Source organism: Ctenopharyngodon idella, chromosome 5, assembly GCF_019924925.1.
Source record: "Ctenopharyngodon idella isolate HZGC_01 chromosome 5, HZGC01, whole genome shotgun sequence".
In the NCBI taxonomy this organism is placed as follows: Eukaryota; Metazoa; Chordata; class Actinopteri; order Cypriniformes; family Xenocyprididae; genus Ctenopharyngodon; species Ctenopharyngodon idella.
The window spans coordinates 15,339,415-15,365,252 of NC_067224.1; the positions used below are offsets into that span (position 1 = coordinate 15,339,415).

The following is a 25,838-nucleotide window of genomic DNA, read 5'->3' on the forward strand; positions in this document are numbered from 1 at the left end:
GACGTCGCGTTAAGCATCACGACACGCATGCGCCGTTTACTGTTTGCTGAATGGAAACTAACCAAGTTCTGACGTACGTGCATTTCTTACAATATCATTCTAGAAATACAAAAATTGCCCTTGAAAATAAGTGTATTAATATGATAGTTTAGTTATTTTTGCACGCTTTAATAAATAAGCATGTCTAAATGTCAGCAAGTTATCAGGCAGTATAATATACATAACTGTAAACATCCTTTACTACTGCTAATATTTCATTAACATTTATCTCTGTCAAATTATTTAAGAATATGTCCAGTAAAGAAGTGAAAGCTGAGCTGAAAAATGCAAGAGAAGCCATTAAAAATAAAGAGTTTAAAGAAGCTTTGAAACATTGTAAGGTAAGTGTTTGCTTCCACTTGTCAGCATACAGTAAATAACTTCCATCTCATACTTTTCTCTTGATTGACTGTATTTGCATGGGTAGGCATTTCACTCTCAAGTTAAACCATATTTCTGCACTCCAGGCTGTTCTCAAGCTTGAGAAGAATAACTATAATGCCTGGGTGTTCATTGGAGTGGCAGCCACAGAGCTGCAGCAGCCGGATCAGGCACAGATCGCCTACAGAAAGGCCTCTGAACTGGAGCCAGAGCAACTGCTGGCATGGCAGGTGGGTTGTAGTTTATGAACTTTAAAGAATGTTCCAAAAATGTAGTGTTTATCTATGGACACAGTTTGTTAATTTGCTCTTTAATGATATTGTGCACTGCTGACCCAACAATGAAGATTTAATAGATGTGGATTTCTTTTACAGGGCTTAGCAAATCTGTACGAAAAAAGTGACCAAGCAGATTTCAAAGCTGAACTGCCAAAGATTTACCAGAGACTTATTACACTGTATGAAACGTAAGTAGAGTGGTATTCTTTCTCCTAGAATGATTTTAAACAGAAAAAAATAAAATTATATTTTAAAGGATAGATTATAATAGCTTTAAACATGTAGAAAGACATTTTTTTTCCTTTTTTTTACCTTTTTGCATTTTAAGAGGGTCGAAAGGGTAAATTTACCAGAGTTTCTAATGTTTTGGAACCTTTTTAAATGTGACTTCACAATAAATGTATAAAAAATATTAAAATCAGTGAAATTATTTGCACTTTGGTTATTATAATCATGCCAATCATTTTAATGAACACATGAGTTGAAATGTCCATAAAACATTTATTGGCTATCATGAATATGAGAAGTGACAGGAGCACATCTGTTTCAGGGCAGCAGAATAAAAGTTGAAATTGAAGATCGGAAATGTCTATCCACCTTATTCCTACGCCCCATGACACTTTGTGCGAATTATGGGTGTAATTTCCATTAAGCTGTAAACAATCAGTGAAAGGCTCGCTCAATGTACGCAATAATACATTTTTCTTTAAGCATTATTCTACTCACACTTCAACCATCGAACATTAAAAGGACATTTAAAAGTGTAAAAGCATCAACACGAGGTACTTCCAACAGACCATGAATAACTCCAAAAGAGCGAACGGATGGGTTAAATATCACTGTAGTAATATTCAGTATATCTGATTTATGTAACATACGTTGCGTTAATCAAAAATGTTCATTAACTTCAGCATGCATGATACTATTTCAAAGTGTTTTCCGTTATTTTGACAGATAATAAATTGTATTTACCTGTGAAAACAAACCTGGAAAGAGACTTGAGGATTTGAGGAGAAAAACAAGAGATTCTTTGTGCATTCCAGTGAATTATTAATGGGATATATCGTAAATTAAATTGGGAGAATAGACCACAAATGTGCAGTATATGTTGTCTTTTTTCATACTACCTTTCATACCTTTTTATACTATACTATTACAGCAAAGGGAAAAAGTCATGAGGAGAAAATAGAGAGAAAATAATCATGAGGAAAAGAATGTAACGACTGAAAAGAGACATTCTTGTTATAGCATGTCACATTAAAATACCAAGCGTTACGTTATTCTCATGATGTCTGAAAATAAAACATTAAGGAAAATTGACAGCTCATTCAGTCAAACTGACGGATAAGCTTTATTTGTAGGGCAACCTTATGATTTGAAATGATTCGTTTCAGCCTTTTTGAATGGAAGTTCCTCAAACGGAAGTGCCACCCATAAAAATCCACTTCAGGGCATCTTGTTTCAGATCAAGTGATAAATCCTTTAACCCAAATAAAATGTAGTTTTGTAATGTGCCTCAATTAAAAAGGAGTACCATGCTACATGATACAGTTTGAACAGTTTGCTTGATCTGTGTCTGTTTTTCTGCATTTGCAGCTCAGACAAAGCAAAATGTTTCGAAGTGAGCAAGAAGTTGGTGGAAGTCTATCAGTCGGAGAAGAACTATTTACAGGTATGATCTTTAAATATGATTAGAAGGACTTGATGTAACAACAGAAGATTTAAGAGCTTTTTAAGATTCAACACTGGTCTGTTACCTTCACAAATCTACACATTATTTCTAAAATCACCATCAGGTTTGTATCTGCATATGTTTGCTACTTCACTTACAGGTGGCCAGAGTGTGGCTGAGGTTAATCCAGATGAAGGAGGGAGAGGAAGGGGTGGAGGATTCAGAGCTGCTGGAGCTGTGGAAGGAGATGACCAGACTCCTGCAGGACACTGTTGAGGATCAGGACAATGAGACTCAGCAGCACGTCAGTCCGATTCATGTGTTTTAGTTCTTAAATGCTGCTTTTTGAGACTTTTGAAGTGTTCTTTTTTTGTACCTGTCCCCAGGTTAATGTCAACACATATATTTTTTACAAAGCTTACAGTGTGTGATTCTTTCCTCAACAGCTGATATCAGCATTTGAAAGAGCTTTGCAAATGACAGTAGATGTGCCCAGTGAAGCCCACAGGAGCCTCTCACAGGATTACATTAAATGTCTTTCTAAGGTTGGCAAGCTGTATATGCCACAGTTATAATAATATATACAATAATAATTATGACTGAACCAAAGCAAATGTTTCGTATTCTGTTTCCTATAGCTTCCTCATGAGGTGGCCAAGCTAAAAGAGGTTTGTGATGCCACACTGTCCCGCTATCCAACACACTCCTACCCTCTAGAGGCCCTCAGTGAGCACTACATCAAATCAGGTCAGTTTATTACCCCTGCAGGAGTCCTAGACAAATGAAATCAGTGCAATAAAAAAATTATATATGTATATCAGATGCTGGATGGCCATTGTTTTTACTCCTATTCCTACATCTGTATATAATTGTTGATATCTAATTTGCAATTTCTTAATCTACACAAAAGTTTGGGTTTTGGGGTTTAAACAAATGTTTCCTGAGCACCAAATCAGCATATTATATTTGACTGATTTCTGAAGGATCATGTGACAGTGAATACTAAAGTCTGGAGTAATAGACTGCTGCTGTCCATCTTGTCAATTAAACATATTTTACTGGACTGTAACACTTCTACCCTTTAAAAAAAATAGTTTTATTCTGTTGATTCTTTTGAAGAGGTTTTTAACCAAGTAAATCTGAATTTAGTTTTAAGGTTTTTAGGGAAAATTAATCTTAAACATCTTATTTATTTTTATTTTTTTTAAACTAAACCTCTCTCTCACCATGAATATAGCCATAGAAGCTGGCATGGCGTTAAAAAAAAAAAAAGGAAAAAAAAAGAAAGAAAGAATAGACTGCTGCAGGGATGTGGGGTTTTTTTGTAGGCCAAAACCCAGAAATTAGTTAGCATTTAGCACTTCTGGTTCCATCGTTCATAAGTCAGTGTTTGTTTGTTTTTTTGTTTTTTTAATTAAATGCCTGAAATAATGTCTGTGTTTAACACAAGCTAAAAATATTTTCACGTTTTATTCTATTACATAAAATACATTAGTAATACCCCCTTATGATTTTTTAATGCTTTAGCGGTTGCTAACAAGTTGCTAAATGGGACTACAGAGGTTTTCAGGAACATTAAACGTCATCACACTGAAAACTCATCTACTCATTAGTCCGCTTTCACAGACTCACTATGTTTATTCTTGTGCTCTTGCAAACTATTCAAACTTAATTTTTCAAGGAAAATGTTTTAAATATAGACTGTAAGTCGGAAGCTTATTGATGGTGATGTTAAAGTCATGGGTTTCAGTTCATTTATAGCCTACATTTAGCATTTTTCGCATTCTGGCGAATGAATTTGGCTTTAAAACTCGTAAAAGATGTGTTCATTTGTAAAGACTATAGTGATAAACAAGTTTTCATAATAAACATGTTCATAAAAAGAATCAAACATTTGTCTGCTCACAGAGCTAATTTTGCACAATAATCCAAACGCCAATGGAAAAATCCTGATGTGTTTTTGTTGAGGGAAACCGAGTTGACTGAGGGAACTTCTGGGTTAGCCTACAAAAATACATCATCATTCCAGCGCTCTATGACTGCTGAAAAATTCAGCTTTGCCATCACAGGAATAAATTACATTTAAAATATTTTAAAATAGAAAATATTAGCAATAATATTTCACAATATTACTGTTTATACTGTATTTTTGATTAAATAAATGGTAAGCTTAAGAGACTTATTTCAAAAACATTAAAATTCATACCTACCCCAAACATTTGAACACTTACAGTGGGTACGGAAAGTATTCAGACCCCCTTAAATTTTTCACTCTTTGTTATATTGCAGCCATTTGCTAAAATCATTTAAGTTCATTTTTTTTCCTCATTAATGTACACACAGCACCCCATATTGACAGAAAAACACAGAATTGTTGACATTTTTGCAGATTTATTAAAAAAGAAAAACTGAAATATCACATGGTCCTAAGTATTCAGACCCTTTGCTGTGACACTCATATATTTAACTCAGGTGCTGTCCATTTCTTCTGATCATCCTTGAGATGGTTCTACACCTTCATTTGAGTCCAGCTGTGTTTGATTATACTGATTGGACTTGATTATGAAAGCCACACACCTGTCTATATAAGACCTTACAGCTCACAGTGCATGTCAGAGCAAATGAGAATCATGAGGTCAAAGGAACTGCCTGAAGAGCTCAGAGACAGAATTGTGGCAAGGCACAGATCTGGCCAAGGTTACAAAAAAATTTCTGCTGCACTTAAGGTTCCTAAGAGCACAGTGGCCTCCATAATCCTTAAATGGAAGACGTTTGGGACAACCAGAACCCTTCCTAGAGCTGGCCGTCCGGCCAAACTGAGCTATCGGGGGAGAAGAGCCTTGGTGAGAGAGGTAAAGAAGAACCCAAAGATCACTGTGGCTGAGCTCCAGAGATGCAGTTGGGAGATGGGAGAAAGTTGTAGAAAGTCAACCATCACTGCAGCCCTCCACCAGTCGGGGCTTTATGGCAGAGTGGCCCGACGGAAGCCTCTCCTCAGTGCAAGACACATGAAAAAACACCTGAAGGACTCCAAGATGGTGAGAAATAAGATTCTCTGGTCTGATGAGACCAAGATAGAACTTTTTGGCCTTAATTCTAAGCGGTATGTGTGGAGAAAACCAGGCACTGCTCATCACCTGTCAAATACAGTCCCAACAGTGAAGCATGGTGGTGGCAGCATCATGCTGTGGGGGTGTTTTTCAGCTGCAGGGACAGGACGACTGGTTGCAATCGAGGGAAAGATGAATGCGGCCAAGTACAGGGATATCCTGGACGAAAACCTTCTCCAGAGTGCTCAGGACCTCAGACTGGGCCGAAGGTTTACCTTCCACCAAGACAATGACCCTAAGCACACAGCTAAAATAACGAAGGAGTGGCTTCACAACAACTCCGTGACTGTTCTTGAATGGCCCAGCCAGAACCCTGACTTAAACCCAATTGAGCATCTCTGGAGAGACCTAAAAATGGCTGTCCACCAACGTTTACCATCCAACCTGACAGAACTGGAGAGGATCTGCAAGGAGGAATGGCAGAGGATCCCCAAATCCAGGTGTGAAAAAATTGTTGCATCTTTCCCAAAAAGACTCATGGCTGTATTAGATCAAAAGGGTGCTTCTACTAAATACTGAGCAAAGGGTCTGAATACTTAGGACCATGTGATATTTCAGTTTTTCTTTTTTAATAAATCTGCAAAAATGTCAACAATTCTGTGTTTTTCTGTCAATATGGGGTGCTGTGTGTACATAAATGAGGAAAAAAAAATGAACTCAAATGATTTTAGCAAATGGCTGCAATATAACAAAGAGTGAAAAATTTAAGGGGGTCTGAATACTTTCCGTACCCACTGTAAGTACAAAAATAATCCTGTCTCTGTTTGGAGAAACATAAAACTTGTGTCTATTTCAAATTAACACCACTTTCAGATAAATGTTCTTGTCTCTGATGATTCTGGTAGGTGACTGCAGTGAAGAAGCTGTCCGTTGTTTCAACCGTCTCTCAGAACTGGATCCTAACAACTCACACGCTCACTTTGGTCTTGGTATTAAAGCTTGTCAGGATAAAAAATATGAGGACGCCATCAAAAGTATTGGTCTGGGTGAGTTCATAAATATCATACAGAATTCACTGATGTTTGGGTTTTCAATCCAATATGAATGGAGCACTAAAGTTATCAAAGTCTCTCCGTGTTCTTGATAAGAATGTTTAATTCAGATCAGATGTCACATATAGGTATAATGTAAGAAATGTATATCAAATCCTTCAAATACATTTCAATCATTAATAGTGTACTTTAAGAACTTCTTGATTTATGTTCATGTTCAGCTATACAACATTAATTAAATTCTTAGCGAACAGGATTTTTAAATCTTTTGTTGTGTTTTTCCTGCAGGACTGAAGCGGATGCGCTCGTCCATCATTGGGTGGTATAATCTTGCTCTGGCTCAACTAAAAATGCACAAATACTCTGACAGTGCCACATCTTCCAGCCAAGGTTATCATAAAAATAACTGCACATATGAAACACAGCTAAAATGACAACTATTTAGTCAACTTGAGTGAACTAACAGAGTGAAAAGGGCTGTTCTCTCTTGTGTGTTCAGGGCTGAAGTCGAGTGTGGGGAACTCTGATGTTTGGACTCAAAAGCTGCAGAGGTTGAGACTAGATGCTCTGGTGAGGACAGGAAGAGACCAGGATGCTGATGAAGCTCTGCAGACACTTGCACAGGTAAAGTTTTAAACCAAATACTGACACAGTGCTGCAGCCTTACAACAGAAACAAACACTACTGTTCAAAAATTTGGGGTCGGAACGATTTTAAAAGAAGTCTCCTATGCTCACCATATTTATTTGATCAGAATACAGTAAAAAAACAGTAATATTGTGAATGTTATCACAATTTAAAATGGCTGTTTTCTATTTTAATGTATTTTAAAATGTAATTTATTCATGTGAGGGCAAAGTTGAATTTTAAGCAGCCATTACTCCAGTCTTCAGTGTCAAGCATTTCTTATTATCAGTGTTGAAAACATTCAAAAAGAACAGCATATATTTGAAATAGAAAACATAAACAGCTGAATAAAAGTATTAATTTCTTTAAAAAAAAACTTGAATTGTAGTATATATTTGATTTTAAGGTATTTTAATATTTATTTTATAATTTATTTGATTGATATAATGTGGATAATGTCTCCTTTTAGATTTCAGATGCCAAAAATGACCCAGTGCTTTTAGCGTTGAAGGGAAGAGCTCACTTGCAAAAAGGCCAAACTGAGGAAGCATTTCATGTAAATTGTTTTCTTTCAACAGGAACATAATTCCTGAATTTTAATCTTTAAAGCTTTTTTACCATCTAATATCTTAATATCTATCATGCTAAGTAGACCAAATCATGTTTGAATGACATGATTCTTACAGGTTTCAGCTGAGCTGCTTAGCTCTCACCCAGGATCTGTGGAGGGTCTCACTCTGAAGGGGCTGACGCATGTTGCTAAAGAACAGCTCAAACAAGCTGAAGAGAGGTGTGAAATCCCTCCTACACACACACACATGCAATATCACAAACCAACATAGCTGTAAACACCAAACACTGATCCTCTTGTCTTCTTTCTCTGTCTCACAGCTTTCTGGAGGCTTTATCCAGAAGCCCAGATGATGGGGAGTTATATTTCTTGCTGGGGCACCTGTACTGGAACATGGGAGAGGAAATACGAAAGGACCGTAGCAAAGCCCATACACATTTGCTCAAGGTGAGGCCACCAATATCAGAACTTGCTCACTTTATCTTTTTATATAGACTCCAGTCTTTTGTCTGAAATATAAAAATAAATAATGATTAGTTTTCTGTTGTTTCAAGGCTGCTAAACTGGACCCGTATCTTGGTTCAGTGTTTCGTTTCCTGGGTCATTACTACAGAGAGGTGGCAAAGGATCAGGGCAGAGCCAGAGGCTGCTATAAGAGAGCATTTGAGCTGGATTCCTCTGATGCAGAGGCTGGAGCGGCTACTGTAGACCTCAGCATGGAGCAGGGAGACATGGTGAGTGTAAACAAGTCTAGTTAATTAATTGAGGGTATCCTCTACTACTTAGTTTTTCTCACCAAAATCTAATTTCATAATGTTGCAAAGAACTTTTCTTGCTGTACAGGCTGTAGAAGACTGGGGTGTATTAACTTTGTGATGTGTTCTATCTGTTTAGGACTCAGCTCTGACTGTTCTGCAGTCTGTGACAGAGAGAGCCACTCCTGGCTCTGCTAAATGGGCCTGGATGAGGAGAGGTCTCTACCACCTCAAGATTGGACAGCACCAACAGGCCATTGCAGAGTAAGTTAATCGATTTCAACTATAAGGCATAAGTGGTAATAGGATTTGTTTAACTGGCCCTGGATGGTGTAATCAGCAGATATTTTAAAGATCTTATTTAATTTAGCAACATGAAAGTTGCTAAATTCTAAATGTTAACTAGGTGTGTTAACTACCTGTCTAGCAATGTGTGTTTATGCTGGCATATAATAAAAATGGTTTGTCTTTTCAAATGTTCTATTGAGTGTCATTATATTTATTGAGTTGGCTTATGCGATCAGTACCCTGACTACAGAACTAGGGAGCTGATTGAGATGCACCCAAAAACTGCGCACATCCAGCAGGCAAAAAGCTCATTGAGGATGCTCAACTACAAAAAAAAAAAAAAGATAACAAAAAAAAAAAAAATTGGCACACCACATATTGTTTTTTGCATGTTCTCACCAAAATCTAGTCATATGGCTGTTCATCAGACAAAAAAAATTTTTTTAAGATAAATGGCTGCTCCATATGCATTGATATTTTATTTTATTTTATTTTATTTTATTTTACACCAAACATTTGAAAAGTCGCTCATGATTCTGCTGTGGTTTCAGTCTGCAGGCGGCGTTGAGGGCTGATCCTCAGGACTGGGTGTGCTGGGAATGTTTAGGTGAGGCTTACCTAAACCGCAGGAGTTTCACAGCTGCTCTGAAAGCCTTTGATAAAGCTCATCTGCTTCAGCCCACCTCCATCTACAGCCTCTATCAGACAGCCGCCATCAAACAGATCCTGGGCCGGTTTAAAGAAGCTGCCTCAGAGTACAGACAGATCTTAGAGCAGGAGGAATATGTGCCAGCATTGAAAGGTTTGTGTGATTTCTGCATTAATGTTTCAATCTCTCAGGTTAATAACTATTTTATCCAGTATTCAAATCTGTAGTGCTTTATAAAGCATCTTTACTGTGTTTTGATTCTCAGGTCTGGGTGAATGCTTGTTAGCCTTGGCTAAAAGTGCACTGGATGACTATCTTGATGGAAGAGCTGTAGATTTAATACAGAATGCCATCCATTACCTCTTCAGGTAAAGTGTATCATGAACACGGGGGTCTGCTGAGTAAAGAGAATTTTTGTACCTCATTCTTTAAAGTTGTGTCTAACCATGTCAGGTGAGTTTGATGGGTCTCATTGAGTTGGTCTTGACGTAATCTCTCTCTATGTTTCATTGTTCTCAGTGCTGTAAAGCAAAGACCAGACCTGTCATGTCTGTGGAAGTTACTTGGTGATGCCTGCACTACCTGCAGAGCTGTGTCCACAAACCGAGTCAAAGTGCTGGTACCTGGAGCTCTATGTGGAATGGATCCACCCGATCAGAGCCATACACTGAACCAGAGACAGCTCCTCACTGTAGGAGAAAGGTAAGAGAGACACAATTACATGATAATACATCACACTTGCTGTATCAGAGTCTATCATTACGTGTCTTTAGGGGCTCATCTTTAGAAAATAAATGTTCAACAACATCCTGGCTATGTATTAATTTACTAAATTAACAACTTTTTTATTATTCACACAAATTACAGTACTATACACACATACACTAGCTTTCTAAATTTTGGGGTCAGTAAGATTTTTTTTTACAGTAAATACAGTAATTTTTTCTACAAGGATGCATTAAATTAGACAAAAGTGACAGTAAATAAATTTATAATGTTACGAAAGATTTCAATTTCAAATAAATACTGTTCTTTTGAACTTTCTATTTATCAAAGGATCCTGAAAAAATGTATCACAGAATACATTACGTTTTAAAATATATTAACATTTATTTAAAATTTTAATAACATTTCATAATATTACTGTTTTTACTGTATTTTCGATCAAATAAATGCAGCCTTATTTCAGTTACTTATATGTTGTTGAATGTTTAAATTATATTAATGTATAAACCATATTTTGGGGTGGTCTACATAAATCTAACCAAATGGTGAAAAGAAGACTGGGGGTCTCCCCATTGAAAAGACAGATAGATAGATAGACTTGCTGTGGTTTTTAAAAAGCATCTTATTTGTCAGTCGATGAGCGCTGTACTCTTCATTTGAACTACAGATGAATAAGGTTGGTTGATAATTTTAAGGAATCCTAAAACTTTGTTTGAGACTATTAACAACATTGTTTCCCCTGCTACATCTCTTGTCCCTGTGTTTTCTAACGATGACTGCAATCATTTTGTCTCATTTTGTGGACAAGGTTATGGCTGTCAGGGTAGGCATTGCACCATCAGCAAACCCCATTATATATACAGAACAAAGACTTTCAATTTTTGACTCATTTTGTCCTATTTCCCTGAATGACATTACTAAGTTAGTGGTACGATGAAGCCTTCCCAAAGCCCTGTGGATATTTTGCCTACATCTCTGTTAATGAAATCCATTGCATCTATTGGCCTGTGTTTGGTTTTAATTATAAACCTATATCTTAGACAGAGCCAGGTTCCTAGGTGTTTTAAACATGCTGTTGTTCAGCCTCTTTTGAAAAAGAGCAATCTTGATGTAACATCATTTAACAACTATAGGCCTATTTCTAAACTGCCTTTTATCTCTAAAATTTTAGAAGAAGTTGTGGCAGTGCAGTTAAATAATGTTTTGAAGGCTCATAATGTCTGTGATAAATTTCAGTCTGGCTTTCGTAAAAACCATTCAACTGAAACTGCCCTCCTTAGGGTTTCAAATTATATTTTGATGTCTGCTGATGGAGGTGAATGTTCTGTGCTGGTCTTGTTAGATCTCAGCGCAGCATTTAACACTGTTAATCACTGCACTCTGATTGGTAGACTGAACTCTCTGGTGGGCATCTCTGGGTCAGCTCTGGACTGGTTTTCTTCTTATCTTTCCGACAGGAGTTTTTCCGTATCCATAGGTTCTTTCATGTCAAATTCTGTTTCTTTGTCCTGTGGTGTGCCACAAGGTTCTGTGCACGGCCCCATGCTTTTTAATCTGTATATGCTTCCTCTTGGCAAGATTTTTAGCAGTTTCAAAATAATTTCTTATCATTTTTATGCTGATGACATTCAATTATTTATTATTAATTCTTTTAGTCCTGATAGACTAGTCTAGACACTAGTCTCTTTTGCAGGAATGTTTAGTCTCCATTAACAAATGGATGGCAGACAATTTTCTGCAACTTAATACAGATAAAACTAAGGTGTTGATTATTGCCCCAGACAACATTACCCCTAAGATTAGACAGGTCATTGGTGGTCTATCATCCTCTGAGTGCGGTGACATAAGAAATTTGGGTGTCATTTTTAACAGATCAATGTATTTTAACAGTCATGTTAAGTCTGTAGTTCGTTCCTGTTTTTCCCTATGGTTTCAATAAAAGAAATGGAGATGCTTGTTCATGCTTTTATTTCTTCACAGTTGGACTATTGAAATGCTTTGTACACGTGTTTGAACAAATCTTCCATGGATCGATTACAAATTGTACAAAATGCAGCTGCTAGGCTTTTGACCAGGTCCAGCAGGAGGTCGCACATTACTCCGGTGCTTAAGGCTCTTCATTGGCTTCCTCTTAATTCTAGAGTGCATTTAAAAATTTTAGTTATTACTTACAGGGCCTTGCATGGTCAAGCACCCTCTTATATATGGGATCTTTTGCATGCACACACCTCTGGTCAGTCTTTGAGGTCTTCATGCCAAGACCTTTTAGCTGTTCCTAGATCACGTCTTAAGACAAGAGGTGATCGTGCTTTCTGTGTAGTAGCTCCAAGGCTCTAGAACTCTCTTCCTTTAACGCTGAGAACTATGGGTTCTGTGGAGTCTTTTAAAAAACCTCTAAAGAAACTTTTTGGACAAGCTTTTAATTAACAATATGGTTTGCTTGTTATTAAATCTATATTGATGGTATTTGTAGAGTATATTAATTCATATTTATTTTATTTGTTTGATGTTATTTTTTTATTGTAAAGCACTTTGTGACCCCTCCTTGTCTGTGAAAGGTGCTATATAAATAAACTTTACTTACTTACAGATAGACAGACAGACAGATTAGTAGAAAATTATGATAGATAGATAGACGGACAGACAGACTATATTGCCAAAAGTTTTGGGATGCCTGCCTTTACGTGCACATGAACTTTAATGACATCCCATTCTTAATCCGTAGGGTTTAATATGGAGTTGGCCCACCCTTTGCAGCTATTACAGCCTCAACTCTTCTAGGAAGGCTTTCCACAAGGTTTAGGAGTGTGTTTATGGGAATTTTTGACCATTCTTCTAGAAGCGCATTTGTGAGGTCAGGCAGTGATGTTGGCGAGAAGACCTGGCTCACAGTCTCCGCTCTAATTCATCCCAAAGGGTTGAGGTCAAGACTCTGTGCAGGCCAGTCAAGTTCCTCCACACCAAACTCGCTCATCCATGTCTTTATGGACCTTGCTTTGTGCACTGGTGCGCAGTCATGTTGGAACAGGAAGGGGCTATCCCCAAACTGTACCCACAAAGTTGGGAGCATGAAATTGTCCAAAATGTTGACAAAGTGGTGGCGTGCTTTACACCACTGCATCCGATGCTTTGCATTACACTTGGTGATGTAAGGCTTGGATGCAGCTGCTCGGCCATGGAAACCCATTCCATGAAGCTCTCTACGCACTGTTCTTGAGCTAATCTGAAGGCCACACAAAGTTTGGAGGTCTGTAGCTATTGACTCTGCAGAAAGTTGGTGACTTCTGCGCACTGTGCGCCTCAGCATGCGCTGACCCCGCTCTGTGATTTTACGTGGCCTGAGTTGCTGTTGTTTCCAATTGCTTCCACTATGTTAAGATACCACTAACAGTTGACCGTGGAATATTTAGTAGTGAGGAAATTTCATGAATGGACTTATTGCACAGGTGGCAACCTATCACGGTACCACACTTGAACTCACTGAGCTCCTGAGAGCGACCCATTCTTTCACAAATGTTTGTAGAAGCAGTCTGCATGCCTAGGTGCTTGATTTTATACACCTGTGGCCATGGAAGTGATTGGAACACCTGAATTCAGTGATTTTGAGGGGTGTCCCAGTACTTTTGGCAATATAGTGTAGATAGATAGATTAGTAGAAAATTATGATAGATAGATAGATAGATAGATAGATAGATAGATTAGTAGAAAATTATGATGGATGGATAAACAAACAAGACAACAAATTAATACAAATAATACACAAATAAATTATTATTATTCTGTAATGAATCTGTATTTTATCAGGTGCATTGGTCATGCTTTGAAACTGATGCCGGAGGCCCCCAGTCTGTGGTGTGACCTCGGCCTGAACTACTACCACCAATCCAGACTGCTCAGCTGCCTGTATCCTGAGGACGATCCCCAGCCTCTGCTGGAGAAAGCCCTGCAGGTACGTGACCTGACCTGAGATCAGTTGTTCATAATGCTTAGATGAAGATTTGTTTTAACATGCTGCTTTGGTTTGGATCTCTTTTGGCAGTGTGTGAAGAAGGCGATCATGCTGGACAGTGCTAATCACACATACTGGAATGCCCTTGGGGTCGTCGCCATGGCAAAGGGTAGATAAAGGCGATGTGCATAATTTCATTAGTCTGTATTCCATAACTGTTTTGTGTTTCTAGTGTTAATATTATATTCTGCTTTTATATGTTAGGAATAGAAAAATTTGCACTTGCCCAACACAGTTTCATCAAATCAGTAAAAGCGGAGTCAAATGTAAGTAATGCAAGAAAAATAAACTGGTTCCTTATTTTTAAACATTTGTGTTGATGCAAGTAATGTATGTTTTGGTTATTTTTTAGAATGTGGCTGCATGGACTAACCTTGGTGCTTTGTATCTGAAGAAGGGAAACATAGAGGTAATGTGATTTTTTTTTTTTTTTTTTTTTTATGTTATTAGATTGACTTTACTTGTAATAGAGAGCCATGCTGATTTCTACATTATTTGTTTTAGCTCTCTCATGAAGCTTTCAAGATTGCTCAGTCTCTAGAGCCCCTCTATGTGAACTGCTGGATCGGACAGGTAAATTTCAGATTAGACCTAGAGTTCATATCTTTAGTCCGCACTACTACACACAACACATCTAACTTCCTTCTCATCATACAGGCCCTCATTGCTGAGACCGTTGGCAGTTATGACACCATGGACCTTTTCAGACACACCACAGAACTGAGCACTCATGTATGTCTAGTTATTTCTAAACTCACACTACCATTCAAAAGTTTGGGAAAATCATTAGGATTTTTTAATGTTTTTGAAATAAGGTAATATTGTGAAAGTGTTTTTACAATTTAAAATACCTTTTTTTTCTTTTTCAGCATCATTACTCTAGTCTTCAGTGTTACATGATCCTTCAGAAATCATTCTAATATAAGAAACATTTCTTATTATCAATGTTTGATACTGTGGAAACAGTATAAATGTCTTTACTTGCTGAATAGAAGTATACATTTCTTTAAAAAAAAATGCACTGACCCCAAACTTTTGAAATGTAGTATATAGTTTATTCTTTAGGTTCAGACTATTACTGTATGTTCTTCTTGCTGTAACATGTTTGTTTGATGTTAGACTGAGGGAGTGAAGGGTTACGCATACTGGGTTTGCTCCACGCTGCTGGACAGGAGCAACAGAGACTCAGAGCTCTACCTCTACAACATAGTCCAGATGAACGCCGTCTCTGCTGCCCAGGTGGCTCTGAGCAAGTACACTGGTATGAGAACACAAACATACCATACTGTATTAAGATATTGCAAGGTTATTTTAAGGTCTGTCATTTGTTGTCTGATCTCAAACCAACTTTTTGCCAAAAGAAAACACAGTACCAAAGCTAAAACAGAGATTGTTTGTCTCTCTCACGTTAAAATGTTTTAAGTAAAACTAAAAAGTAATTTATAATCTGTAACCATCATAAAGTAAATGTAAATGCATTAATATGGCACTGTATGCATGTGCAGGTCCCTGGAACAGGTCGCTGCTCCATCTCTTTGTTTAACAAAAGCCCTTTAGCCTGAAAACAGTTTAAGACCCCTGATGTATTGAATGATTTCACCAGCAATGCAGGTGGAATGGCTAGACACTTTTAAAAATGTGTTTCTCCCTAAATATTTAGGAAATGATCCATGTGACAGTGACACATTATTTAAAGATGGAGAGAGGTAATGAAGCTCAGTGTATTGTCTTTTTTTCACACCAGAGAGAATTCAAACCGACCCTGACGCCTTCATCATGCTCGGGTACCTGAACACACACCTGCAGCTGAGGAAACAGGCCACTGAGGCATATCGCAGGTTTGCCACATCTAGCTATTTTTTACATTTTTGGAATTCTGTCCAGGCCAGTTGGACATTAAGTCTGCCTGACACAATTTTAGTTAATCTGAAATGTGAATTAACAAAAGTTAATTTTAATGTAACATCAATGTTATTTTTTTGTAACATTATATATTTTTTTACATTATTTACAATATTTTTTGTTATATTCCAGTCCCAGTTGCATTATTGCATTCATTATGAGCAGATGTTCATTTAATTTTATGTTAACATATTTAGTTTTAATATATTTATTCATGTTAATTCATTAATTTATTCATATATTTTTATATATAAATTTATATTATATATAGTCATATATTTATATTATATAAAAGAACAGCATTTATTTGAAATATAATTTTTTGCAACATCATAAATGTCACTTTTGATCAATTCAACGCATCCTTGCTGAATAAAAGTATTACTTTCTTTAATTTCTTTCTAAAAAAAAAAAAAAAAAGAAAAAAATGACTAACTTCTTACTTATAATGTTACAAAAGCATTCTATTTCAAATAAATGCTGTTCTTTTGAACTATTAATCAAAGAACCCTGAAAAAATATTGTACACAACTGTATTCAACATTGATAATAATCATAAATGTTTCTTGAGCAGCAAATCAGTATATTAGAATGATTTCTAAAGGATCATGTGACACTGAAGACTGGAGTAATGATACTGAAAATTCAGCTTTGTCTTCACAGGAATAAATTACATTTTAAGATATATTCAAATAAAAAACAGTTATTTTAATTGTAATAATATTTCACAATATTCCTGTTTTTTTGTATTTGTAATTAAATAAATGCAGCCTTGGTGAGCATAAGAGACTTCTTCGTCTTACACATCCCAAATATATATATATATATATATTTTAATTTTAATTAAGTTATTTGAATACATTTATTTAAATAATTGACATAAAACTGGCTATGTGTTTTAAAAATAAAAAAATATTATTTAAAAAAAAAATGCCTAAAATATGCTGCCTAAAGTTTCTGACACTGATTTAGGCCATATTGGTATTAAATCATTCTTGGATATTTTCCATTCTCCACAGAGCTGTCGAGTTGCTTCAGGCGTCCCCTCACACAGACAAGCTCAGCTTTGCTCTGAGGGGTTACGGACGTGCCCTCAGGTAAAAATCACTATGCCGTCATCTATAATAATGTCATCAGAGTTATCAGTATGAAATAATGTTTATTTTATAATGTCTCTGTCAGTGATGATGGACAGTGGGAAGAAGCAGTGCGTATTTATTCTTCCACATCACTAGAGGAGCTGCATGATCTCATTGGGCTGGCGCTCGCCTGTTTCAAAATCGGTCGCCTGCCAGAGAGCATTCAGGGTGAGCTGTCATTGCTGTTTTTCTTTTGGTCACTGGTAACATCTTGAATTGAAACAGTCCCTACAATACCTTCTGAAACTACTCAAGATTGTGATTGCTTGTGTTACTGAGGGCGTGCATGTACACTTGTGTTTGTGCACTCATTTCCAGCCTATGAGAAAGCCCTTGCAGTTGCCTCTAGTGAGAAGGAAAAGGCCTGTATACTCACTGCACTGGCCCTGATACAGCACAGGCTGGGCAGCATGGATCATGCCAAAACACTTCTCTTCAAGTGGTGAGCCAACTACTCAACTGTCTCAGAGAAACACATTCTCTGCTTCAGCAGTCAAAAGCAAAAGCTATCTCCTCTTGTTTATGTTTGTGTGTGTAGCTCCATGCTTAAAGAGCCCATCCCAGAGAGCCTGCAGTGTCTCTGTGCTCTGGGTTTGGCTCACGGGGATGTGACCCTGGCAAGTGCTACACTCGCCGAGCTGCTGAAACTGGGGGAACCTGTAGGAGGCGCTGTGGAGGAGTACTGTCTGCTCACTTGCACCCTGCTGGCCCTGAAGGGCAACTTTAGCGGTGTACATAGAGAGGCTTCTAGGGCTATACACAGGTACTGTATAATATTTTGAGATAGTGTCTCCTAATTAGATACAACATAAAATTTTGTTTCCATGATAATCTTGTTTTTTGTTTTGTATTTTTTTTTATCAAAAAATTATTGTTATGTTATGTTTATAAGATGGTTAACTGTAGCAGGAAAGTCCACCTGGAGCCAGACTTAGATCGAAATAGATTAACTTTAGTTGTTGCTATTCAGCTGAAGCCCGGACACATCTATTATTGAATATTTGTCCGGCCCCATTATGTCTTGTTGAGTGGGGAATTGAGGGCTTTGATTAAATCGAATGCACTTCTTTATTTGTCCAATAGCAAGTGACCTTTTAATGTCCCCCTTTAATCTGCATAGTACAAAGACATGAAAACACTCAAATGCCATTAAAGGGAAGACCCTTTAATCTAATTAACCTTAGGTGTCAGTCATTGCATTTGGTTAATTAACCCAAATGTCAAATGAGGTACCAGAACACACCAGTATTATAAGAATTCTTCTTTCTTTTGTCAGCCATTTTATAATTAAAAAAAAAAAAAAAAAAAAATCTGTTTTTGACAACTTCTATTCTGTAGGAACCCAGGGAATCCATCTCTCTGGGCTCTTCTCTCCAGATTGGTGCCACAGTACTGCCCCAACAAAGCCAGTGTGAGTATTCTAACAATATTTTAGGAGAACTAACATGCTTAAAGGAATAATTCTCCTGTTATAAAAGTATTGACCGTAAAATATTGGTGTTCATGTAGTTTTCATATTTTCATTAGGGAGGCGCTGTGGCCGGCAGTGTGGCATGTCATGCCAGCTTGACATTTGGAAAGGTAAGTTGACATTTGCAGATGCAATAATATGCCAAGATCTGTCCATTAAAGAGTTCAACTCTTTCCATCTGTAGAGGGCGTTGCTGTACAGTGGAGTGAATCAGTTGGCCTCAGGCCGCCACTCTGGTGAGGACAGAAGATGCAATGCTCTGAAAACAATCCAGAGAGCTGTGCTGCTGTGCCCAGGTAAACTGAGTTCCAGTCTTAAGTTTTCTTTCAGATAGTATTACTAATGTTGTGTTAGCCTAATTGTGTAGCATTAAGACTGCAAGCAACATAAAAAGTGATTGCTAATGAGAGATGAGCGCGACATGTGTCTCAAGAGCAGCTGAACTTTTATTATGCCGCAGTCTCCGCTTCCACTTTTTCCGGTCAAGTGTATGTGGGGTAACACAGCGCTGTTTTATCATATTAGATACATTTGTGTGTTGAAAGTTGTTATAGAGCTACTTTGCATTCACTTGGCGGCTACTATGAGACTCTTGTTGCACACTGCAATAAGCTAGATTGATATTAGGCATTGTAAAACTGCGGGTATGATGTCATTGATAGGCGACACACGGACACGGTCTGTCCTGGTTAAATTTGCTTATTTCTCTGGATTTAAATATTCTTGGAAACATTTGAGATAATGTAAGTACACAAGTCAACAAAATATATAACACTCTAGTGGTTTTTGGATATTTTAATCCAAAAATCTTACATATTGTGCCTTTAAAGATTACAAGGGCACTTGAATTTAAAAAAATATTGATGTGCACAGATATATAATTTATAATAAACAATGAAATATATATATAAAAAAAAAAAAAAAGGTATCTGGAGTGTAGGAAGCCTGAAATATGCATTACAGCGAGAGCAAAATAGAGTTTGTCAAACTGTTGTAATGAGCTTTGGCTTCTCGTTTAAGAACATTGTTAATGTAGTTTTGGACAGAACACACTCTTCTCTAACCCTAAAATGATGAAAATGTTCCATTTGGATACTGAGAACCTTGCATTAAATGTGTCAGCAGGAGTAAGTGCCAAGTGTAATGCAGAGAGTGTATTCAGAGAGAGCCTGGTCTATGTTAAAAGTTTGAGAGGACAGGAGACTCTGAGACATCAATATATCAGCCAGATGAACTATTTCTCTGCAGCATAGGTAGGATGACAGTGATTCAGTGTTGGATTGATGTGTCCTCTATCTTTCTGTATGACAAACACAGATGATCCTGCTGGGTGGGCGGGGCTAATGGCCGCCTGTCACACAGAGAACACTGCATGCTTACTCACAGGCTCCGCCCCTCGCAGAGAAGATCTTGAGAAGGCTCACATGACCCTGGTGTCTGAAAAAGGTCTGAAACTTTCTATATTATGCGTATATGCTAAATAATAATAGAAAATTTGGAATAATTACAATTTTTGTGTTTTTGAAAGAAGTCTAATGCTCACAAAGGCTGTATTTATTTATTCAGAAATACAGGAAAACAGTAATATTGTGAAATATCATTACAATTTAAAAGAACTGTTTTCTATTTGAGTATATTTTAAAATAGAATTTATTCCTGTGATGGCAAAGCTGAATTTTCATCATTCTAATATGCTGATTTGCTGCTCAAGAAACATTTCTTCTTATTATCAATGTTGAAAACAGTTGAGTTGCTTAATATTTTTGTGGAAACTGTAATACTTTACCTTTCAAAAGTTTGGGGTAAGTAATAAAAAAGGTAAGAAATTAATACTTGTATTTAGCAAAGACACATTAAATTGATCAAACATGACAGTAGAGACATTTGTAATGTAACAAAAGATTTCTATTTCAAATAAATGTTCTTTTGAACTGTCTATTCATCAAAGAATTCTGAAAAAAAATATCACAGTTTCCACAAAAATAGCAGCAAAAGCTGTTTTCAACATTGATAATAATAGGAACCATTATTAATAATAGAGCACCAGTAATAATTGAGCACTGAATCATTGCAATGATTCCAAACTTTTGACTGGTTGTGTACATGCTGATAGGAACATGGCTATAAGACTGCTTGCTTTGTGTGTCTTTTCTCAGTGAAGGGCCTGCAGGGAGAGGACGGGCTCTTGGCTCAGGCTCTGGAGGGCTGGGTGCTGCAGCAGGCCGTGACTGGACTCAAACAGAGTGGCCGATATGACCAGGCAGAAACTCTTTGCTCCCAGGTACGCACACACATGCACACTCTCTGTTTCTGTGTCACGCTGTCCCCTATTGATTCGTCTCTCCTCAGCTCTCGGGCACAGGTGCAGACACAGACAGATTCAAGGGCTTCAGAGCAGAACATTGCACCCGTTTCACGGCACCATCTGTCTAGTATCCATCTATGGCTCTCATATGCTCAAAACACGAGCTGTTCCGCTTTGGGTGTGTCTATAGTGCAGGGGTGTCCAATCCTGCCCCTGAAGGACCAACATTCTGTAGAGTTGCTCCAAAACATCTGCCTGGATGTTTCTAGGGATCCTGAAGACCTTGATTAGCTGGTTCAGGTGTGTTTAGTTGGGGTTGGAGCTGAGCTCTACACAACAGTGACCCTCCAGGAGCACAACCCCCTGCTGTACTGTGTATAATTTCAACCCAACTCTCTCAATTTAGATTTATTTATATAGCATATTTAAAACAACTAAGTTGACCAAAGTTCTTCACAATATTGATAACTAGCATCAAAAAAGACATAGAAAGGGAAGAAAAAAAGCATGACTTAAAAGACTGGCGAATTTGAAGAGGAGGTTTGTTCCATAATTTTGGGACAGCAATTGAAAATGAAAGATTTTGATCTCGACTGAGGTTCAGCCAGCAGCATAATCTAGTTGTTTTTCACACTCAGCCAATATAATCTTCATATCCATACACACAATTACAGTCAGAAAGATGCAAGATTTATTTTTGCATGCCCAAAGTACAGATATGGTGTTATTTTAATACACTTTTGTTAATTTAACCAGTTTAGTGACAATGAAACGTCATTTAAAATCTAAATTAAATATTAATGTGTAAACAATTTATGCACTAATCCAGAAAAATAGGCAGATTTTGAAATGCTCATGACAGATATCACTCACTACATGCACCCCACAGCGACTGGCTGCTGACATTTGCATAATATTGAGCATTTCTCAACAATTAGATGCTTTCGGTGGCTCTCAATGCTTTCTTAAATCTGAAATTTCCTACCTAGTGTGTAGCTTGGCTCTCAAAAACTCACGCTCTGCTTCGCTTACTCTGTGTCCGTGGACTCGTACTGTAAGACCTAAAATGGGTATGTCAGACAAAGGAGACATTCAGTATGTGCAGTGTTTGTTCAGAATCACTGATTAACCTATTTTAATTTCATAATATTATTAAATGTGTGACTGCATTAGGTTACACTATTGAAAGTGATTTTTAAGCATTCGATCCATGTATAAATAGATTTTTACAGTGTTGTTATGCTAGAAATTTTAAGAACATTATTGTAAAATTATTGCAGAAATTTGACTAACTTTTAGATCAGTTATTCTGATCATGACACCTAAATATACATCATTGAATAAGTTGGTAACACTTTTACAGTGTTCGTTACACATTACATGTAGTTACTATAGTAATTACTATAAATTGTACATAATTACATGCAACTAACCTTAACCACACCCTAATCCTAACTCTATAGTAAGTACATGTAGTTAATTATTATTACTCAGTACTTAAATGTATGATTACACTGTAACACGGACACCTTAAAAAAAGTATTTTAAAAGTAATTTTTTGTGCTTAAAGTTTTGGACAAAGTATAGACAAATGTGTTTAAAATGTCATAATATACACATTAAACAGTAGGCAAAAAGTACCCAGATTCTGAAGTGCACATCTAAACACTTTACTATCTCATGAAGGAACGCAACTGATGCTGGTAGGTCAAGTGACAGTGACAACATTGCAGATGTAGTACGCCCAAATTTCATTCATACTACCCATAGTCATACTATATAAAACATACTTTTTTTAACAGTCATGAAAAAGTAAACAAATGTAGAACTTCCTAGACAGTATGGGACAGCATGAGACTATGGCTGTGTTCTATATCATATAAATGTGTGTAATTATGAATGTAATTCGGACATACTACACTTGTCATGTTGTTACTGTCACGTGACCTACAATTGTGTTGCTTCACTGCCATTCACAACTCCTCTCATTTGCCCTCATGGGATAGTAAAGTGTCCATCAGATGCTCACTCCAGAATCTCACCAGAAGTAGTAGGTAATCCGGAAACTTTTTGCCTACTGTTTAATGAATACTGTGAATTTGGACATACTACTCTTTACTCACATACTGCCTACTATACAGTAGAGAAGTATGTGATTTCAGATGCTGACTGTGAGTGCATTAAAGCTTGTGCCGAGCAAAGAATCTAATGCTGTTATACCGGTTAGGAAGGTAAAGAGCTAGTAAATCTTAAACATGGAATTACTTGGCGCACCTTTAACCGTTTGTATACCTCCTCCTTCTTATCTCAGGTTCTGAGTGTATCTCCAGAGCATCCTGTGGTGTTCCTGATGTTGAGGCAGGTTCAGTGTGAGCGCCTCCTGCAGTCTGAGGCTGGTAACTCTGTTCCTCCTGCTGTGCTGGATCAGCTCAGTGCTGCTGTCATGGCCAACCTCACATCTGTGTCCGCCTGGCATGTACGTACACTTACTATCTCGCTGAGGAGAGCTTGGTGTCAGGTTGATTTTCAGAGTAGAAGACAATATGAATCTTGCTGTATGTACTGTAGACACACAGTAGGTACTCAACCAAAATGCCTATTACCGCCACGTGTAATGCAGCCATGAGGCCGCAGCGTTAAATACAACCCACTGACATGTGACACTTGTCACATGACGGTACTGTCGCAAACCGCGGCGGTACCCACTGCGACAAAAAACGCATTCTGGTTGAGTACCATCTTGTACGTCTTTCCTTGTAGATATTGCCATTTTGTTGCCCTGAGGTCAGAACTGAATGTTATAAGCTTTTTCACACACTTCAAATCATGCAGGAGATTTCAATGAAACTGACAAATGTTTGTGTACTGTACATAGAAAGGAGGTTTAACAAGGTTACCCATGTGGCAACTAGAGCGTTGTTAATTTGATCTGTCTCTCAGTGGTTGGCAGAAGTTTACCGCTCTCAGGGTCTGCTGGCTCAGGCCTCTGTGGCTTATAGACAGAGTCTTCAGCTGGCATCTCAGCTGGGAGATCACAACGGGAAGATGAGCAGCCTGCTCCGACTAGCCCTGCTGGCACTTATGCCATGTTTGGTGAGTATCAGATTAATCTTGTACAGGGATGTTGCAGGAAATACACAGTTTTCTCAGACACCTTTTATAATATAAAGTGAGACCAAATGACTGACCTTTTCCTATTAACATGGAAGTAAACTTTTGAAAATTTAAATAAAATAAAAAATAATATACATTACATTAATATAATTTGTATTTTTTTCTAATGAAATAAAAAAATAAATTTTATATATATATATAATATATATATAGAAACAACAGCAGCAACAATTTGATCTAATATTGTGAAATATTACTGCAATTTAAAATAACAGTTTTCTAAAGTTATGACAGCTGACTTTTAAGCAGTCATTACTCCAGTCTTCAGTGACACCTGATGCTTCAGAAATCATTCTGATATGCTGATTTGCCGCTCAAGAAACATTACTTATTATTATCAATGTTGAAAATAGCAAAAATATTTTTGTGGAAACCATGATACTTTTTTCAGTATTCTTTGATATATAGAAAGTTCAAAAGAACAGCATTTATTTCAAATAGAAAGCTTTTGTTAGTTTAACACTTTTGATCAATTTACTCTTTCTGAGTAAAAGTATTTATCTCATAATTTTTTAAAAATAATTTATATAGAATGATTTATTATATTTTTAATACATTTGGATACATACAATATGTTCCTGCTGTTTTCCTTGTAACATTTTAAAATAGCTGCTGTGTGACCACTAATGTAAACGGACATTATTATTTTGGGCTAAGCCTCTTGCAGCACCTTCGGGCATCTTTCTTGCACATTTTCCTCTTTCCCTCTGCTTCCTCTCCTTCCCTTTCTCAGTTGCTTTTTGTCTATCCCCTTCCCCTCCATCTCTAACTGTCAGCTTATTGCCTTCATTTTAGCTGACTGCAGCTTTGCCTGTTAAATTGAATTAGACACTTTGTGGCTAGCCTTTCATTACTTTTAATTAAAGTGTGTCAGCCTAAAGCGTATCCCAACTCCGGTCATATATTAGTCTGAGCTCTGCCAGCTAAAATGCATCTAAAATCCTTGTTTTTAATTACCAGTTCTATTCCACAGTCTGTTTATTGACCAAAACATTTTACAATGCAAGTAAATACTACAGTACGTAAAGATATCTAATTGTACTTCTGACTACAGGCTGGTGTTTGTGTCTCTGAGTGGAAGGATCTGGTGTTGGAGGCCAGCACTGAAGTCTTAAAAATGGGCATCTCACCAGTAGCTCTGCTCTTCCAAGCCTTACTGCAGTTCTCCATAAAAATGGGCGCCAGGTAGGGCTTTGCACAGAGCACACTGTACTATTTGTGCCAATATTTTTGCATATAGCAATTTTAAGTTTTTGTGTTCACATCACATTTATTAACAGATCAGTCTGACCTGTTCTGTGCCACACTTTCGTATTTCATTGTTTGCCTCATCTTGGCATTGCATTCTTATTTAGTCTATTTAAATATGAAATATATCACCTTTATTCATGATATCTGAGTTTAAATTGGGTCAGGTTTAGATTGATCACGGATTGTTCTTCTGCAGGGAGACCCGTCGCCTGTTGGAGAGGATTGTTTATGCTTCAGCCTCAGGCAGCTCTGAAACAATAGCATCAGTGGCACGTTGGTACCTCCTGCGCCACCTGCACGCCAAAGATGACCTGGAGCTGATTGATGTGAGCAGTTTCATCCACTCGCTCTACTTGAAAACAAATGAGTCACTCTGGCTGTGCTTCCTTAATCAGATTCAATTGTAATCTAATAAAGCTTGCTGAAACTTCAGCTTTGCATATGTATTAAACCTAATACAGCATGTCATTATCCATTTATTAAATTATAAATGTACATT

At 37.2% G+C, this 25,838-nt stretch overlaps 1 protein-coding gene across 1 annotated transcript in view; it reads left to right on the forward strand.

Moving 5' to 3' along the window:
- Window positions 1-25,838, forward strand: part of skic3 (SKI3 subunit of superkiller complex) — a 27,707-nt gene continuing 1,869 nt past the window's right edge. Inside the window, exons 1-40 of the mRNA XM_051894495.1 lie at window positions 1-73; window positions 288-380; window positions 507-650; window positions 795-886; window positions 2,295-2,370; window positions 2,531-2,674; window positions 2,817-2,915; window positions 3,009-3,117; window positions 6,326-6,466; window positions 6,761-6,862; window positions 6,972-7,096; window positions 7,569-7,655; window positions 7,786-7,889; window positions 7,991-8,117; window positions 8,225-8,404; window positions 8,565-8,689; window positions 9,265-9,515; window positions 9,628-9,730; window positions 9,882-10,064; window positions 13,893-14,037; window positions 14,128-14,206; window positions 14,302-14,363; window positions 14,450-14,506; window positions 14,602-14,670; window positions 14,755-14,829; window positions 15,217-15,358; window positions 15,842-15,935; window positions 17,019-17,096; window positions 17,182-17,306; window positions 17,457-17,580; window positions 17,677-17,901; window positions 18,477-18,549; window positions 18,666-18,719; window positions 18,794-18,905; window positions 19,927-20,055; window positions 20,766-20,890; window positions 23,226-23,390; window positions 23,855-24,007; window positions 25,143-25,273; window positions 25,536-25,665. Of these exons, the coding sequence (XP_051750455.1) occupies window positions 291-380; window positions 507-650; window positions 795-886; window positions 2,295-2,370; window positions 2,531-2,674; window positions 2,817-2,915; window positions 3,009-3,117; window positions 6,326-6,466; window positions 6,761-6,862; window positions 6,972-7,096; window positions 7,569-7,655; window positions 7,786-7,889; window positions 7,991-8,117; window positions 8,225-8,404; window positions 8,565-8,689; window positions 9,265-9,515; window positions 9,628-9,730; window positions 9,882-10,064; window positions 13,893-14,037; window positions 14,128-14,206; window positions 14,302-14,363; window positions 14,450-14,506; window positions 14,602-14,670; window positions 14,755-14,829; window positions 15,217-15,358; window positions 15,842-15,935; window positions 17,019-17,096; window positions 17,182-17,306; window positions 17,457-17,580; window positions 17,677-17,901; window positions 18,477-18,549; window positions 18,666-18,719; window positions 18,794-18,905; window positions 19,927-20,055; window positions 20,766-20,890; window positions 23,226-23,390; window positions 23,855-24,007; window positions 25,143-25,273; window positions 25,536-25,665 (4,629 nt within the window). The 5' untranslated portion in view covers window positions 1-73; window positions 288-290. The remainder of the gene's footprint in view (window positions 74-287; window positions 381-506; window positions 651-794; window positions 887-2,294; window positions 2,371-2,530; window positions 2,675-2,816; window positions 2,916-3,008; window positions 3,118-6,325; window positions 6,467-6,760; window positions 6,863-6,971; window positions 7,097-7,568; window positions 7,656-7,785; window positions 7,890-7,990; window positions 8,118-8,224; window positions 8,405-8,564; window positions 8,690-9,264; window positions 9,516-9,627; window positions 9,731-9,881; window positions 10,065-13,892; window positions 14,038-14,127; window positions 14,207-14,301; window positions 14,364-14,449; window positions 14,507-14,601; window positions 14,671-14,754; window positions 14,830-15,216; window positions 15,359-15,841; window positions 15,936-17,018; window positions 17,097-17,181; window positions 17,307-17,456; window positions 17,581-17,676; window positions 17,902-18,476; window positions 18,550-18,665; window positions 18,720-18,793; window positions 18,906-19,926; window positions 20,056-20,765; window positions 20,891-23,225; window positions 23,391-23,854; window positions 24,008-25,142; window positions 25,274-25,535; window positions 25,666-25,838) is intronic.